Genomic DNA, 14,729 nt, shown 5'->3' with positions numbered 1-14,729 from the left:
GGCTTCTGTCGGAAAAATGCTTGAGTGGTGTAGGATAAATTCAATTTATGAATACCAACCATTATTGTTGCATTATTATGTTTTTTGCTGACTATTTGTCTATATCAATGTTTTGTTTATGTTTTTTTTAACACTATTCTCTTCTGACCCTACACACGCATACATAACTTGTTTTCCCTTTCCTCTCTTCTTCGAAAAAAATATGTAAAGCAGCTCACGTTGCTCACGAGTCCTTCTTGTATGATTGGCAAGAGAATTCACTAACCACACACATTTATTTTACATAGTGAGCCAATCGTAGCTCTTTGCTTTGGAAAACGCCCTGCTGTTCTCCCGTTCTGCCCAAGAGGCGGGCTCATAAAGTCGCCTTCATGAATAATGTTAGAAAGGCATTCAGGGCCTCGCCACCATGAAGCTCTCAGCTTTGGTTGTCTTGTCCATCAAAATGTCATAAGGTGCATTCGCCAATGCACTCACTAGCATCCAAATAAGGCCTCCGCCCTCTTCTTCAATTGCTTGAAAAAAAATCGATTGACAGTAACAGATGCCATGTTGCAATAGTTTGCCTTAACGAAGTTGGAAGAATAAGCCACGGGTGAGTAAGATGCGTTGTAAACTAAATTGCGGTTAAACTGGATCTGGTTTGAATTTGAACGCTGTGTACCATAGCGTTTCCGCACTAGGAGGAGTGTCCAGCAGATTGCGATCCGTTTGCTGTCACGTTCGCCCAGTGTTCGTTCCTTTTCATTTCTGATATCAAACGCCTCTGTGACTCAGTTTTAATGTTGCATGTAACCGTAGGAACGTGCGTGAAAGTGATGGTGTTACAGTCTTTAGAGTGAGTGCCTGGGTCTGGCAAGCAGGAGGGACCAGGAGTTAGGAGAAGAAGCGCGTCTGAAAGCAGGCAGGCTAACATCTCACCGATAGACAGTCTAGACAAGTTTAATGGACCACATTGATCATACAAAAATATGGAATTCAGTGTGTGTGTGTGTGTGTGTGTGTGTGTGTGTGTGTGTGTGTGTGTTGAAAGTGCGTCCATGCGCACACGTATAGCAGTCTCATTGTCCCTGCCTGGATGGTCGACTGCACTTCTATCCATGACACACAACATCTTTGGCATTAAAACAAATGAAATGTCAATAATGAAAGTCTAGAAGTACATATATGTAGATTATCACGTATATTACACGTCCTTGCAAGTTGCATGGATCAAATTTGAGACTGATCACATCACCAACTTTGCAATGCTTCAACAATGAATCAGTACCCAATGTAAGTTTATTGACTTCCTCATTCTAGCACTACTACTACTTAAACCCTTTAAGCTGAACTCCAAACACTCTGGAAAACCTCACTCACTTCTCTGCTCAAATTCCTTCAACAGCAGTTCAGTGCACATACACCTCTATCATATTTACAATTATTTATGTTTTAGTTTTTTATACGACTGAAAGACACATAATTAACACACTTACTTGTAGACTCTATGTTAAACACCAACCCTGCATTCTGGGAGTGCTTGCATGGTAAAACCTATTCACTTTTATTGTCTTCACAAAGTTATTTCCACATAAACGAGCATCACCTTCTGACTGTAATACTGGGAAGGATCCAGTTTGTTCTCAAATAAGTGACAGAATGCTACAGTATTTTGTGCAGCAGGTTGCAGGTGTCGTTACATGCTTTGACAGGACCATTCAGCCCTGTAGGCTCAATTTACAATCAAGCTATAATTTCTGGACAACATTTTAGAATCAGTAATAATTGCAACACAAACTGTTACAAAGCACTGTGATTTAGAACTAAGATCTTTTGTGGTGTGTGTGTGTGTATATATATACACACACACACACACACACACACACACACACTGCTACTGACCTCTACCACACATTGCTGTGGTGTATCTGATCTGACACACCTGTTCAGAAAATATACAGCACACTGGAGAAGGTCCTTTTACTTATTTATTAGCACAAACCATATTATATTGGTGTCAAACAAACAGTAAAAAGCAGGAAAAGCTAAGGTTAGGGTTAGCTAACCCTAAGGTACACAGCAGGAAAAGCTAAGGTACACAACATGCTCAAATGGGTTTATGAAGGAGATAAACAGACTGAGAAACATTGACAAACCCAGCAGGTTTTTTAAACCCTGTTTACTAATATACTTGAAAATATAATACAGTTTGTACTAATAAACAAATAAATAAGTAAAGGACCTTCTCCAGTGTGTTGTATATTTTCTGTCAGATCATATACACCACAATGTGTAGTGGAGGTCAGTAGCAGTAGTGGAGGTCAGTAGCAGTAGTGGAGGTCAGTAGCAGTGTGTAGTGGAGGTCAGTAGCAGTGTGTAGTGGAGGTCAGTAGCAGTAGTGGAGGTTAGTAGCAGTAGTGGAGGTCAGTAGCAGTGTGTAGTGGAGGTCAGTAGCAGTGTGTAGTGGAGGTCAGTAGCAGTAGTGGAGGTCAGTAGCAGTGTGTAGTGGAGGTCAGTAGCAGTAGTGGAGGTCAGTAGCAGTGTGTAGTGGAGGTCAGTAGCAGTGTGTGGTGGAGGTCAGTAGCTCTCAATGGAATTTGTCGTCTGTCTCATGGGAGAGACAGGGAGGGAACACACAGACGCTGCTGCACATTGGAAGTATTTGTGTGCAGTTCACACAAACACACACATACTCTCTTTTCCCTCTCTCCCCCTCATGTTTCATTAAAAACTGTTTCTTTAATCCAGCCATTTTTTCTGATCATGATTTTAAGTGTATGGTAGTTGTGGATTGTTGTGTGCGTAATGGCACTAGTTCTTGACTGTTGTGTGGTACTAGATGTAGACTGTTGTGTGGTACTAGATGTAGACTGTTGTGTGGTACTAGATGTGGACTGGTGTGTGTGTGGTACTATATGTGGACTGGTGTGTGTGGTATTAGTTGTAGACTTGTGTGTGTGACTAGTGTGTGTTCCCAGCATGCCGCTTGCTCGCAGCCTGTCCGTCACCTCGCTCTCGGGGCTGGAGGAGTGGGATGAAGAGTTCGACCTGGAAGATGCCATTCTGTTCGAGATCGCATGGGAAGTGGCCAACAAAGGTACATTCTGTGTTTTAGCTAATAGTATACAGTACGTATCATGTGTTCTGAGTACTCACTGAAACCATACTATGAGGGATGTACAGTAAGGAATGTAAGCAGTACTGGAAGAGTTTTCATTATTTGATAAGCTGCCTTAGTGTCCTTGTTGGAGTTGATGCATGAGGCTGAACTCTGTGTGCCTGCAGTGGGTGGGATCTACACAGTGATCCAGACCAAAGCCCGCCTGACCTCAGAGGAGTGGGGGGAGAACTACTTCCTGGTGGGGCCGTACACAGAGAGCAACGTCCGCACACAGGTGGAGCTGATCGAACCCACCAACCCAGCGCTCAAGAGAACCATAGACAAGATGAACGCCAGCGGGTGTAAGGTACTGTCTCACACTCACTCTCACTGGCCCTCACATGCACAGACCCAGGCACATACACTTAATATAATCACAAAATAGAGCATTACCAATACTGTAGTTTATCTCTGTCTCCAGCAGCTCTGTCTCCATGTCTTCAACTGTGTCTGTAACCCCACTGGTATTCCACTGTAAAGGTTAGAGGCTGTATCAGTGTCACCCAGACACACACAGCCATCTATTTTAGTGTTCTGAGTAAAGATGGGAGCCTCTTGACATTAAGGGTTACCACTGTGTCGGGTCTTACTGTTCCAGAGCAGGAGGTCAGCTGACTAGGAAAGAATGTACTACGGTGCCTTTCAGTTAACAGACATTGCGTTTCAAACATGTTGTTGTATCAAAGACTTAAAATATAGCATCTACCCACAGAACACCAATGACACAGCAACGAAGGACAAACTATTTTATTACATTAGATTTATTTATACTCTTTTCACTCTTGGGCAATTGTATATGTGTATTGTATGCACCTTCCTGCCACAGTAAATTTCATGTTTGTGAAAACTTTCATGGCAATAAAAACAAATCCTGAGTCTCATTACTCATCGCAAATGAAATGTTGACATTTTGTTCAGTTTGATGATGGCTCTGTCCCTCTCCCCAGGTGTACTTTGGGCGCTGGCTGATCGAGGGGAGCCCATATGTGGTGCTGATAGATGTGGCCTTCACTGCCTGGTCTCTGGACCGCTGGAAGCTGGAGCTGTGGGAGAACTGTGCCATCGGAGTGCCCTGGTTCGACCGGGAGGCCAACGATGCGGTGCTGTTTGGCTTCCTGACGGCCTGGCTGCTGGGAGAGGTGGTCCACAACAACAGCAACACTACAAATACACATGGAAGGATGCACAAAGATAGATTTGGGTTTCAATATTGATTTAATTGTTTTGTTTTATTTTAAGACCAGGGTTACTTGATTGCCACTGATGTAGACCTGCTCATTAATACCCTGCTCTTATTCTTTTGATGATGACATTAAGAAGGGTTGATGTAACTGCAAACTTATATTGCAGTGGTGTGCAAGCTTAGACAGGGTGTTGACGAGCTTAGACTGCATTCATGTTACATAGGGCCTCATTTACTATGACTATACTATAACATGATTGCACCCATTTCAGGCGTAAAATAGCGGGTATTTACAAAGGCAGCGCACTTAAGTAAAAACGCAGATTACCGCTGCTGGGAGGGTATAAGGGAAAGTGGGCGTGTGCCGCAAAGATGTGAGGAGAGGTGTATTTCTTCCTTGTAACATGTTACTGTTAGCTGTAACTTCGTGAACCAATATTTCTATCTCCTGTTCGCTGAACCTTATTTTTCTTTTCCTCGAATCACCCATGGTGGCAGTAACATGCAGGCGATTTCTCCCGTCTTTTAACGGCGCGCTAATTAACACTAAAGGGCGGAGTAAGGCGCTGATTGCTCGACGAGGATCTGGTTTCATAAATACCACGCAAAATGCGGAAATACACCGTGTGCCATTTGCGGTTGGACAAAGGCGCAGATTAAGCTGCGGTCGCAATGTTAGTAAATGAGGCCCATAGTGTCATACTGTCATACAATAGAAAGCAAAACAAACCTGCTGAAGATGAAAATCATTTATAGACCTTTTGAATATTTATTTGGAAAATGATCAGGTGTTTGTGTTGTAATGTAGGCCTACCATGTTCCCTCATACCCAGTATGCTGCGCAGTGTGATGAGCCCCCACACATCCTGGCCCATTTCCATGAGTGGCTGGCTGGGCTGGGCCTGGTGTTGTGTCGACAGAGACAGCTACCAGTGGCAACCATATTCACAACTCATGCTACTCTTTTGGGACGCTATCTGTGTGCAGGAAGTGTGGACTTCTACAACAACCTTGCTGAGGTGTGTGTGTGCAGCATGTGCAGGGTTTTCTTTACATTGGGAATATACTGTTCATCCATGCATTAATTGAGAGGTATTTGGCTGGTGTTTTAAGCGGTATTTGGCTGCTGTTTGCAGTCTTACCCCATCACAGGGTAGCCTGCATAGCCCTTTCAGTTAATGCACTATTACTGAATGCAAATGGTACCCCCACACAAGTGCACATCTCTTTATTTAAATTGTCATCCCAGTTTAATGTAGACAAGGAGGCGGGTGATAGACAGATCTACCACCGCTACTGTATCGAGCGATCTGCAGCACGCTGTGCTCATGTCTTCACAACCGTCTCCCAGATCACAGCCATCGAGGCAGAGCACCTGCTGAAACGGAAACCAGGTGTGTCTCCACCCCGGTCGCTTGACTTTTTGTTGCATTGACCCTCTGACCTGTTTATTTGTAGTGAATCTCTAGCTGACCATTCTCTCGTTTCCTCTCACACAACTTCTTCCTATTCCCCTCTTCTCGCCATCTGCTCTTTTTCCTAACACAGACATTATTACTCCAAATGGGTTGAATGTGAAGAAGTTCTCGGCCATGCATGAGTTCCAGAACCTGCACGCTCAGAGCAAGAACCGCATCCAGGAGTTCATCAGAGGACATTTCTATGGGTCAGTCAGCATGGGCAGCCTCCTGTCCTGCCAGTCATCCTGTGTTGACCTATAGTCATAGTCTTCTTCTGCTTTCAAAACTACTGTCATTAATTTCTTTTAAATAAAGAAAATCACAGAGTCTTAACTGACAGATGATCAACATCTACTCTGTTAGTGGAATGGAACTGTTAGTGGAATGGAAACGTGGTTGCACATCAATTTGAGAAATCACTGTCTCCTAAAATCTCCTGATTGAATGTAAATGAACCTGTCAGATCTACTCAGGGTCTGATATATCTATACTCAGGGTCTGATATATCTATACTCAGGGTCTGATATATCTATACTCAGGGTCTGATATATCTATACTCAGGGTCTGATATATCTATACTCAGGGTCTGATATATCTATACTCAGGGTCTGATATATCTATACTCAGGGTCTGATATATCTATACTCAGGGTCTGATATATCTATACTCAGGGTCTGATATATCTATACTCAGGGTCTGATATATCTATACTCAGGGTCTGATATATCTATACTCAGGGTCTGATATATCTATACTCAGGGTCTGATATATCTATACTCAGGGTCTGATATATCTATACTCAGGGTCTGATATATCTATACTCAGGGTCTGATATATCTATACTCAGGGTCTGATATATCTATACTCAGGGTCTGATATATCTATACTCAGGGTCTGATATATCTATACTCAGGGTCTGATATATCTATACTCAGGGTCTGATATATCTATACTCAGGGTCTGATATATCTATACTCAGGGTCTTCAATTCTCTCCCTTTAGGCACCTGGACTTCAACCTAGACAAGTCTTTGTTCCTCTTCATCGCTGGGAGATATGAGTTCTCTAACAAAGGAGCTGACATCTTCCTGGAGGCTCTAGCCAGACTCAACTATCTTCTAAGAGTGAGTTTGCTTGTTGAGGTGTGGGTGGGTTTGGATGCTAAGGTGAGTGAGTTTGTGGATGTTAATGTGATATGTTGATTCGTGTCTGTCAGAATTAGCTAGGAGAGTGTAATATTTGGTTGTGTGTGATCCATTAGACAGTAAAGGCATTTTGTCTCTCAGGTCAACCATAGTGACGTGACTGTTATCGTATTCTTCATCATGCCTGCACGGACCAACAACTTCAACGTGGAGACTTTGAAAGGCCAGGCTGTAAGAAAACAGCTGTGGTAAGGCCTGGATTGTGGATCTGGATTGTGGTGCATGGAACTTTAGAGTTGTCCAGCAAGGATCTTCTTATAGACAAACATCAGCCATTCCCGTCAAGTGTTTGGTTCCTTGGGAAGACTATGAAAAGTGTCAGCATTCCCTGTACAGCCTGGAACACTGCGTTTTACGACTGTGGTCCATTTTAAATATGATTAAAAAACGTCCAAACTTTCTTCTTTGTAAATCCTGTGAAAGTACACAGAGCAGCGCGCAGCTAAACTCGTGTCTAAGATCTACGCGAACCGTGAGATTGGGGCATGACAAAGGTACAGACCAGAGCCAAATAGGGTTGAGTCCTATTTTTTTAAACCGACCGTTATACAGCAGCAGTTTCAAATTGTGAGATTTGCATAGGAAAGAGGTGTCAATGGACTTCGAGGTTCACTGTATGTCCATTTTACCGTTATTCGACTATGACAAGGTAAACTCTGTTTTGCAGTCAATGACCCCTTTAAAGATCGTCATGGAAACCCGGCAGTGTGCTCATAAAATACCCTTTGTGGGTTGCATGAACTTTTGAGGTCATTAATGTCTTGAGAACTGTTGACACAAGGTTGTCTTAATGTTTTCCAGGGATACAGCTCAGACTGTGAAAGAACGATTCGGAAAGAAACTTTACGAATCACTGCTGGTGTGAGTACATGTCTTTTCATACACTCATATAGTACCAGTATAATGATGAAGGCACACTTGGATGGGTTTTCCAGCGAGAGAACAATCGCAAAAATCCACACAAAGCGCCTATGTAATACCCCTCCCACTCGTTGGTGTGAATGACCGATGTACTTAAGAGAGGGAGTTTATTGTTCTCTATTATATTGTTATATTTCTGTTAAGTTTTTGTTAAAAATATTTAAATTCTTTTTCGATTTTATTTTGTATGATTGTAAAGCAAGACTTGTCATTCTGACAAGAGTCCCTGTTCAATGTGAAACCTCTCTGTCTCACTTCTAGTGGCCAGCTACCAGATGTGTCAAAGATGCTGGATAAAGACGATTTCACCATGATGAAACGAGCCATCTTTGCCACCCAGAGGCAGTGCCAGCCACCCATCTGCACTCACAACATGCTAGAGGACAGTAATGACCCCATCCTCACCTGCATCCGCCGTATCGGCCTTTTCAACAGCTCTGCAGACCGCGTCAAGGTGCGTCACAACATGGACGTTTCTCTGAATCTGTTTAGTGTTCAATCAAGGGAACATTTTTATTTATTGAATCTACTAACAACAATAAATCTCTGCAAGAGTGCTATGTAATTAAGTGCATCCATGTTATATCATGGCTTTGATGAACACGTTAACAGCATTTGAAGAAAACAGTTTGGCAGGCTGAGCAGAACAGACAGACATACTTTTTTAGCTCCTCCCCGACAGCAAGCGGCTACTCTCACCGGTTGTTTTATGCAGCCGCAGTCCATGTCGAACGCACCTATTGTTTTCTGTTCATCCTGTCAGGTGACACTGTCCCCATGATAATGTTTTCTGTTCATCCTGTCAGGTGACACCGTCCCCATGATAATGTTTTCTGTTCATCCTGTCAGGTGATTTTTCATCCAGAGTTTCTGTCTTCCACGTCTCCTCTCCTGCCCATGGACTATGAGGAGTTTGTGAGGGGCTGCCACCTGGGGGTGTTCCCCTCCTACTACGAGCCCTGGGGTTATACACCAGGTAGACTCACTGCAGCTCAACGCTAAACTCATAATGGGGCTGAACTGAAGGTGCTGTCTAATAATTAATGAATAAGTAAAGCCAAGATATCTCTGTTCCTTCCAGCTGAGTGCACAGTCATGGGAATCCCCTCCATCTCTACTAATCTATCAGGCTTCGGCTGTTTCATGGAGGAACATATAGCCGACCCCTCGGCATACGGTGTGTGCATCTGTGCAGTGTATCTATTCTACCTTAGCAGTGGAAGACGGCCTGTTTGTATGTTTATATTATTCAAACGTGAGGAAAGAGTGGATGATATGGAAGAGTGTGGAAGAGCATGTATCAGTGTAGAACTGGCAAAATAATTGATTTATCTCTATGTTGAGAAGGTACAGTACACTTGATTTGATTAATGTCCTATTCGTCTTTTGAAGGAATCTACATACTGGACAGAAGGTATCGGGGGGTTGATGAGTCGTGTAACCAGCTAACGTCGTTCCTGTTCCAGTTCTGCCAGCAGAGTCGCCGGCAACGCATCATCCAAAGGAACCGCACAGAGCGTCTGAGCGACCTTCTAGACTGGAGATACCTGGGAAGGGTGAGATGCCTGGAGAGGAGGGGGAGATGCCCGGGGAGGAGGGGAGATGCCCGGGGAGGAGGGAAGAAGACCGGGGAGGAGGGAAGAAGACCGGGGAGGAGGGGAGATGCCCGGGGAGGAGGGGAGATGCCTGGGGAGGAGGGGAGATGCCTGGGGAGGAGGGGAGATGCCTGGGGAGGAGAGGAGATGCCTGGGGAGGAGGGGAGATGCCTGGGGAGGAGGGGAGATGCCTGGGGAGGAGAGGAGATGCCTGGGGAGGAGGGGGAGATACCTGATCTATAACTGTTCTCACCTGAGCCCTCTCTCTCTCTCTCTGTGGCAGTATTACATATCTGCTCGTCACATGGCGCTGGCTAAAGCTTTCCCTGACACCTACCTGTACGAACCTCATGATCCCACATCTGTAAGTAGTGTGAACATCCTACTACTAGTGGTGGCCATGTGATCTGCTGTCTCAGTCCATGTCTGACTACAATTCTTAACCATTCTGTTTCCCCTTCCAGACTTCAGGCTTTCGCTACCCCCGGCCTGCCTCAGTGCCTCCCTCTCCTGCCCTGTCACGCCACTCCTCCCCCCACCACAGCGAGGCAGAAGACAACGATGAAGATGAGCGCTATGACGAAGACCTGGAGGCGGAGAAAGACCGCCTGAATATCCGCCAGCCCTTCTCCCTGCCTTTTAAAAACAAGCCCACTCAGCCTTTCTCCCTGCCTGGGGCTGCAGGGGATTCTGCTGGTGACAGTGTCAGCAGAGAGAAAGACTGAGTCACATTTACACACACACACACTCGCTTACTCACAACCGCACTAGTAAAGCTTTTTCACAGTGATCTATCCAGACTCCGTTATCGCGTTCACATTCTCTACTTAAAAATATGTGTAGGAAAATACAAACTTGAAATGTTATGACTTCAGATGGAAAGTATACTGTATTTACAATGATACTGCACCTCAAGTATACAAACACAGTATAACAATCTTACAAACATAGGAATACAACTACTATTTAAAAATGCTACCAGCCAATTCAGGCAGTTACTCCAGGAACTAGATAGGGCCAACCAATCAATTTGGGGGTGGGGTTGTTATTAAAACTCCCGTGCTAAGTAAAGCTAATAACACACCTATCAATGTTAATAATAGTAAGGTAAGCAAACACAAAGTATTAACCGATTAGGTCTAACTTTTCTAACAAGGGCACTGATATACATACCTAGTTTGACACTCTTCTAAACAGAGAAATCCAGCAACAGTAGTACACTGGGAACACTCCTCTAACGCACCCAGCCTCCTGCCTCCTGTTGGAGCTCAGGATGGATATGTCTCTGTTTTTCCTTCATGCTGTATTTTAGCTGACGCTCTTGTCTTTCTGTACGTGTGTGTGTGAGAGGGAGAGAAAGATTTCTTGCGTTTGTTTCAGTGTTAATGTGTGATAAACACATCTAGTTCTGCCCTCGTCTGTCCCCACCTGTAGAAGCAGAGTCAAAGTGCCAGAGGATCCAGAGAGAGCATGCTCTGTAGTGTTGGTTAATTCAGCACTAAAATAAGAGATTATTAAGTGAATTTATCAGGATTTATGTATATTCTCTGTGTTCTAGTCATGCAAGAGTTATGGAAAATAAAGAATATATATGAACTAGTAAAAACAGCAGACTCCTTCTTTCGCTAAGTGGTTTGGTTTATTATTATTTTTGGGGGGGTGGGGGGGGGGGGTCACTTTGACAATTCATACTATATTTCCAAATGAGTGTGTGTTTACGCCACACACACCTGACTTATCACAAACATTCCTGAGGCCTGAACCCTGGCCTGAGAGGATGTGTGTGTGTCTGCAGAGGTCTGTCCAACCTTCTTCAGCACAGGTAAACTCGACCTCCGTGCCCCTTGCAGACTAGGAGAGGGAGAAGACAGGGGCCTGTGACCTATCTGACATGTTACTCTGATCTAGATGTTACTCTGATCCAACATCAAGTCATTGCTTCCCAACACAGCTCCTAGTACTATAGTAGAAATGTCAGTTTTCAAATAAGACCTTAGGGACTTACCCAGTAAACTGCTCCAGAAAGAGTTAAAAGTCGCAGTCCCAGTAACAGCACCCAGTTTGGCTGGGTTTTTCCTTACAGTGTGCACAGAGAAACCATTCAAACCGATCACCTCCACTTCTACCACATGATAGTCACTTAACCTGGGGAAAATGTTAGGCAACAGGGGTGCATTGATAATAGAACTCTCATGAGGTATGTATTTAAGAATTTAGCTGATTCTGGAAAAAAAACTATTTCTGACTACATCTACAATGTATTGGTATGCTATGGCATTCAGTGTAAAATACTTCACAGGAACCCTTTTGACAGGTGTGTGGACTGACTGACAGGTGTGAGGACTGACTGACAGGTGTGAGGACTGACTGACAGGTGTGAGGACTGACTGACAGGTGTGAGGACTGACTGACAGGTGTGTGGACTGACTGACAGGTGTGTGGACTGACTGACAGGCCAATCGAGTGCTGTGGGCAGACTCACGCTGTGTCAGAAACGATTTCTCCTCGTACGCCATCGAAGCCCAGCGTTCCTGCAGCAATCGCCGCTGCTGCCATTGTGTTTACGTTGTTAGGGGCAACAGGACATAATTCAGCCACCGAACCACTGAATAAAACCCGCTTCCCTTCATTGCTGGTCCAGTCTGAGAGCACATCTCCAGTCAAACGGAAACAAGATGGATGTTTAGACATCCGGATGAACAGTGCCTTTTTGAGAGGAAGTTGGGATTAGAAGGGCAGTGGGAGACTTAGAAGGAAGGAAGATCATTTTAAAACCGCCTACTACCCTCTTTCCTAACCCTAACCTGACAACACAGTAGGCTGAGAAAGACAACAATAGGCCAATACACCACAAGACTAGATTTTCACCATGGCTTAATTTGTCCAGTGTTGCAATTTTCACATTCTTATTTATTTCACATACTGTAGATAAATGTCTAGCAGCTGAAGTAGGTGATAGGCCTTCTGAAGAGGAGCAGGACCATCCCACTGTACCTATACCTGTACAGATTTGAATACCTCCCTCCCTTCTCACCTTCAATGCTCCACTATCATCCAGCCTCTGGATGTCCTGGCCTCCCCACAATGCACCAGTGGGGATGTAGAGAGTCCTCCCGTGTTCCTGTGCTGCCTGGCGCAGGCATGTGTTCAGGTGCTGGTCTGAGAGGGCAGACGGGGACCCTACCTGAGGTTCAGGGGGAGGACTCAAGTTTGCTATTTCATTCTTTCAGTAAATGCAGTAGTTACATCAAGAAAATATCATTTTAGTATCAAAGACAGATGCATCTCTTACCAAAAAGTTTGTATGACTGAGAAAAAGGACTCCAAATTCTTTGACTATTCTGGGATGACACACCTCTACGACCACATCCACGCCTCTACAACACACACACGCACACACAGCACACACCACACCACACCACACACAACACACACACGCACACACAGCACACACCACACCACACCACACACACACGCACACACAGCACACACAACACACACGCACACAGTAAATAAGATCACTAAGCAGATTGCAAATAATGAAAATTTAGACAGATTTGTATTTTGTGTGTGATCGTGTTACACATATCCCATCTGGCAGTAAACCTCTCTTTAAAGTCTGACAGGTCGTAAAGAATCAGTTCTTCAGGCACCGAGCCTCTGAGCTTGTCTGGGTTTCTGTTCCACACGAAGGCCAACGTCACGCCCTGTCTGGCACCTGCTGTTGTGATCTTCTCCACCAGGAACTGCCCTACACAACAACACAGTGACTTTACAGACTACTGAAATTACCTCTATTTATCCAAGAACCACTTGAAGATGTAAAGAGACTATGGTAAGGGGGGGGGGTGAATGGATGGAGGAAAGTGAATAAGATGGTTAGTGAATGAATGAGCAGTGTTAGAACCAAAGCAGCAGGGTTTAGGACGCTGCTAGAGACTGAACCTGACACAGCAGCAGGATGTTTAGATTATATAATCTGTGGGCATGCAAGGGGAAAGAAGACATTATACAGATACAGTTGATTATGAGGGCACATTTGAGAGAATCGCTAACCTAAATGGCCATATCCCACAATTCCAATCCTCATTATTGCAGAAGAGTCCTGTTAATCAGACAAATACAAAACATTAAAGAATTTTCCTGTCTCTCAATCTTACACACACACACACACACACACACTAAATCATGCTGTGTTCCTGTCTCTCAATCTTACACACACACACTTGATCTGTTCAGATCAGATCTAACACAAACACACCCCTCTCAACAACTCTCGATGTCACAACATTTATTGCTTTACTTACAGGCACGTTCCTCCACTCGCTCTTGTCGACTGCCTTTTGAAGACTGAACACAGAATGACCCCCCTATTCAAAGGATTATGGGATAACATGGGTCAAAGTATGACTCAAAAAAGACCTGTTAATTATTACTTCTCATGTCAGAGAAATCCTTGTGGTTCGACTTACTCATTGGAGTTATTGCAAAGGTGTTGGTTGTAGTCTATTTAAATCTGAAAAAACAATTACTAGATTAATAACAAGGTTAACCTTATGTCTATTTACAGTTTCTATAGTTTAGACCAACCACACAGAGAGTCAGGAGCACCAGGCTTCCTATAGGGGCAGAGAGAAAACCACCACTGTCTCATCTGGCTCTGGATAAGAGCGTCTGCTAAATGACTAAATGGCATCACTGGGCTCCAATCATCTGTCGTATATAGAATCATACTATTATATATGACATATATGTAATATGTAAGGTACAGAACGGATGGGGCCGTAGTTGGTAAGTATTCCTGACAGACAGAAAGTGGATGTTGAGAAGACAGCCCACTCATCTGACCCACAAAGCAACAGACTGAAAACTTTAAACTGGTCCCAATGTTTTACAAACTTGTACAAAACTAAATGTATACAATGAATATAAGATAAGAGCGTCTGCGAAATGACAATGAAGAGCTTTGCAGTCTCACAGTGCCCTTCCACACGCTTCATTTTAAACGGTTCTACCAAAAAAAAGAAAAGTGCTTTCAAACTAGTTTGTGTGTGTGCAGGGACATTGTAAGGGGAGTTTGTGTGTGAAGGGATATCGAGAGATCAAAGTAGAGAGATATGTCAAAACCAAAGAAATGTTTGGCAAATTAAGAATTTTTTGGGGAAGAGTAATAATTACCAATTAATACAAATGATCATCTCATAGTTATATGGCCTCCTCAGCC

General features: G+C 44.0%; 2 protein-coding genes across 2 annotated transcripts; one reads left to right on the top strand and one right to left on the bottom strand.

Moving 5' to 3' along the window:
* Positions 1 to 434: 434 nt before the first annotated feature.
* Positions 435 to 11,111, top strand: gys1 (glycogen synthase 1 (muscle)). Its single transcript, XM_047037539.1, has 16 exons — positions 435 to 595; positions 2,961 to 3,079; positions 3,268 to 3,449; positions 4,090 to 4,281; positions 5,159 to 5,344; positions 5,575 to 5,719; positions 5,874 to 5,991; positions 6,788 to 6,908; positions 7,071 to 7,177; positions 7,791 to 7,850; positions 8,172 to 8,364; positions 8,760 to 8,886; positions 8,992 to 9,087; positions 9,303 to 9,466; positions 9,789 to 9,869; positions 9,970 to 11,111. Exons 2-16 carry the CDS (start codon positions 2,962 to 2,964, stop codon positions 10,228 to 10,230), a joined length of 2,151 nt encoding a protein of 716 aa, XP_046893495.1. The 5' UTR covers positions 435 to 595; position 2,961; the 3' UTR covers positions 10,231 to 11,111.
* Positions 11,112 to 11,128: 17 nt separating this feature from the next.
* On the bottom strand, positions 11,129 to 14,000 carry aspdh (aspartate dehydrogenase domain containing). The gene is made up of 9 exons (XM_047037537.1): positions 13,978 to 14,000; positions 13,813 to 13,875; positions 13,562 to 13,610; positions 13,112 to 13,256; positions 12,798 to 12,882; positions 12,540 to 12,689; positions 11,988 to 12,211; positions 11,511 to 11,650; positions 11,129 to 11,356 (listed from the first exon to the last, which is right to left on the bottom strand). The coding sequence occupies exons 3-9, from the start codon at positions 13,593 to 13,595 to the stop codon at positions 11,319 to 11,321; spliced, it is 816 nt and encodes a 271-aa protein (XP_046893493.1). The 5' UTR covers positions 13,596 to 13,610; positions 13,813 to 13,875; positions 13,978 to 14,000; the 3' UTR covers positions 11,129 to 11,318.
* Between the last annotated feature and the right edge of the window lie 729 nt (positions 14,001 to 14,729).

Source organism: Hypomesus transpacificus, chromosome 17 (genome assembly GCF_021917145.1).
Source record: "Hypomesus transpacificus isolate Combined female chromosome 17, fHypTra1, whole genome shotgun sequence".
Classification (NCBI taxonomy): domain Eukaryota; kingdom Metazoa; phylum Chordata; class Actinopteri; order Osmeriformes; family Osmeridae; genus Hypomesus; species Hypomesus transpacificus.
The sequence above is the reverse complement of the archived record's forward strand: the minus strand, read 5'-3'. Positions and strand labels throughout refer to the sequence as shown.

Bases quoted from the DNA above. Each gene is read 5' to 3' on its own strand.
- gys1 (XM_047037539.1), top strand. From the start codon at position 2,962: ATGCCGCTTGCTCGCAGCCTGTCCGTCACCTCGCTCTCGGGGCTGGAG. The intron at 5,345-5,574 runs GTGTGTGTGTGC...TTGTCATCCCAG, and splicing joins TCTACAACAACCTTGCTGAG to TTTAATGTAGACAAGGAGGC. The intron at 9,467-9,788 runs GTGAGATGCCTG...TCTCTGTGGCAG, and splicing joins ACTGGAGATACCTGGGAAGG to TATTACATATCTGCTCGTCA.
- aspdh (XM_047037537.1), bottom strand. From the start codon at position 13,595: ATGAGGATTGGAATTGTGGGATATGGCCATTTAG. The intron at 13,257-13,561 runs GTTAGCGATTCT...GTTGTTGTGTAG, and splicing joins TGTGGGATATGGCCATTTAG to GGCAGTTCCTGGTGGAGAAG. The intron at 11,357-11,510 runs GTAAGTCCCTAA...TCCCTCTCCTAG, and splicing joins TTTCTGGAGCAGTTTACTGG to TCTGCAAGGGGCACGGAGGT.